The sequence below is a fragment of the Nicotiana tomentosiformis genome, chromosome 8 (assembly GCF_000390325.3).
Source record: "Nicotiana tomentosiformis chromosome 8, ASM39032v3, whole genome shotgun sequence".
Taxonomy (NCBI): Eukaryota; Viridiplantae; Streptophyta; class Magnoliopsida; order Solanales; family Solanaceae; genus Nicotiana; species Nicotiana tomentosiformis.
In genome coordinates this window covers 35,343,375-35,346,323 of record NC_090819.1, presented here as the reverse complement: position 1 = coordinate 35,346,323, position 2,949 = coordinate 35,343,375, and the positions used below count along the sequence as shown (strand labels likewise).

General features: G+C 44.2%; 1 protein-coding gene across 1 annotated transcript; it reads right to left on the bottom strand.

Annotated features, from left to right (window-relative positions):
- Positions 1 to 2,228: 2,228 nt before the first annotated feature.
- On the bottom strand, positions 2,229 to 2,672 carry LOC138897317 (uncharacterized). The gene has a single exon (XM_070183280.1). The coding sequence runs from the start codon at positions 2,670 to 2,672 to the stop codon at positions 2,229 to 2,231; it is 444 nt and encodes a 147-aa protein (XP_070039381.1).
- Between the last annotated feature and the right edge of the window lie 277 nt (positions 2,673 to 2,949).

The following is a 2,949-nucleotide window of genomic DNA, read 5'->3' as shown; positions in this document are numbered from 1 at the left end:
GAAAACGTTAAAAAAGCAAAATACTGAAAATGTCTTAAATGCCCATAAAATTGCTTTTAAAAATAAATGATGCTAATTGCTAGGCTACCCAGGAACTCGACGGGCCCTTGATGGTGCAGCAGTCCAATTCTTGAGAACAACTCCCTTCTCTATTGTCTGAATAATAAGGTCTTCCCCCGTCTCTTCCTCAACTATCGCACTGCAGTCCATGTCTTCATCATCCAGAAATAGATTCCTTATGCGAGCTAGAACTTCATCTTCTTCGGACCCCCACATCATGTCAGCTTGATGAAATTACTGGCTCAAATATGGTACTGGCTGCTCTAGAGGGTAATAAGGACCACGCCATGGTGGCGACCAATTCTGATACTCATGCCAGGTGTATTCATACCCAAGCCCAAAAGTTATGTCGTGACACTTTAGCTATATCGGTTTAGCGATCCCCTGGAGATTCTTACCGAGACTCTTGCCAGGTTCATACTCTGTCCATGCCAATATGCCTTCTATCTTACTGCTCCACCATTTGTCTTTTTCAATTGTGTTGACGCGCTCGACGCGATGGTATGTTTCTCCATCTAACTTCCTTCTATTCTCGACAGCCGGAACAATTTGATTGGTGTAAATGGGATTACTTCTATCCCCATGGATGATCACTTTCTGATGGTTTTACTCAAACTTCACGGCCTGATGTAGAGTAGAAGCCATGGCCCTAGTGGCATGTATCCACGGTCGCCCCAACAACAGATTGTATAGAGCAGATATATCCAATAGTTGAAACTCAACATCGAACCAGGTCGGGCGTATCTGTAGGCTGAGGTTGGTCTCCCCAATTGGCCCTTTCACATTTATACTCCATGCTCATATCTCGTGCAGACCTTTACCCCACCTTTTCAAAGTAGTTAGTGGACAAATGTTGAGACTTGAACCCTCATCTATCAGGACCCTGGCAATGAATTTATCCTCAAACTGCACGGTGATATGTAGTGCCCTGTTATGACTTAGTCCTTCCGGTGGCAGCTCATCTTCATAAAAAGTGATCTTGTAGCTTTCCAACACTTGCCCTACCACGTTGGCCATCTCTCCACTAGTGATGTTATTTGGTACATAAGCTTCATTCAACACCTTCATCAAGGCATTCATATGCGCCTCAGAGTTTTGCAACAGTGATAAAATGGATATTTGAGCAAGGGTTTTGTTCAGATGATCAACCACAAAATACTCTCTCGCCTGCACCTTTCTCCAAAGATCATCTGGACCAGTCTCAATGACAGGCAGCTTAGAGGCGACTTCTTTTCTTATTCCTCCTAAATGCCTGGGTGTATAAACCCTACCAATTCTGGTCATGCCTTGCGCTGCACCTATTTCTTCCATTTTTGCCTTTCCTTTCCTTCTTGCTTCCATAACATAATCCCAAGGTATAACATTAGACTTAAAAGACGGTGTGGGTGCCACCATCACGGTGAAGGGTGTTGTTACCTAAACCTCAAACGGAGTCAGTGCGGCTACCACAACTTCAATTGGTGCCTGAGTTTGTACCACGATAGGTGTGAGAGTGACTGGAGATCTTTCAGGATTATCCCCTTCTCGAATGAGTCCAATTGACCCCTCTGAGTCCCATTGTTCATCGGTCTCTATCACGTTTACCCCTTTACCCCTGTGATCTGGGAGAGGATTGTTACGGACATGGGGTGCATCCTCCTTTGCCTGTATGACTTTGGTGTCAATTAATGTCTGAATCTTATTCTTCAAAGTATGACACTCATCAATAGTATGACCCTTCATGCCTGAGTGATAGGAATATGTCTTATTTGGATTAATCCACTGGGAGGAGTATTCCATAGCAACAGCGGGAATGGGAGTGACATAACCGGCAGCCTTCAGTCTCTCGTATTGTTGGTCTATGGGTTCAGCAATTGGGGTGTATTGTCTGGGTGGTCTGCGGTCGAAATTTGGACTAGGTTTTTGGTAGTTTTGGCGGGCTGGTGGTGAGTGGTAGTAAGCTGATTGGGTGTTATAAGTATGGTAAATGGCGGCAGGTTGTTGGTATCTGGGAGGTGAAGGCTGATATGTGGGTGGGGGTGTTTGGTATGTAAGAGGAGACTTTGTACCTTGGGCTACCATCACCGCACCTACTTCTTTCTTCTTGGAGATACCTCCTGACTGTAAGGCTTTGTTTGTGGCATGGAGTGCTTCAAAATTTGTCACCATTCCTCTTTTGATCCCATCTTCTATTCTTTCTCCCAATTTGATGATGTCAAAAAATTTATGGTTTCAATAACCATCAGTCTTTCATAGTATTGCGGATCCTGAGCTTTGACGAAGAACTTATTCATCTGTTCTTCTTCCAGTGTTGGCCTTACTTTTGCAACTTCAGACCTCCACTGAGTAGCATACTCGCGGAAAGTTTCCGTTGTCTTCATCTTGAGATTCTGAATGTAGAAAATGTCTGGTGCATTTTCTATGTTAAACCTGAACCGATCCATGAAATTTGATGTCATGCTCACCCAATTAACCCATTTCTTTGGGTTCTGACTGATGTACCAAGACAGGGCGTCTCTGGTGAGGCTCCTCATGAACAGCTTCATGCAAATTCTTTCATCCTTGCCAACTCCTACAAGCTTGTCACAATACGTTCTCAAGTGCACCTTCGGATCACTAGTCCCGTCGAACATTTCGAACTTAGGAGGTTTGTAACCTTATGGCAGTTCCACATCTGGTTGAATACACAAATGTTCATAATTCAAACCCTCAATGCATTTGCCCCCTTCGACACTTTGAACTTTGTCAGTAAGTTTCTTAAATTCTTCCGCCATGTTCTTGATGAGCAGGTCCTTCTCGGCGGATTCGGGTATGTATAGGGTCTGTTGTGGGGTGTGGGGTAAAGTTTTCACATATATGGGTTTGCTTTGGTGGACTCCAAGAATCTGGGCATAATGGTGGTCATTGGTT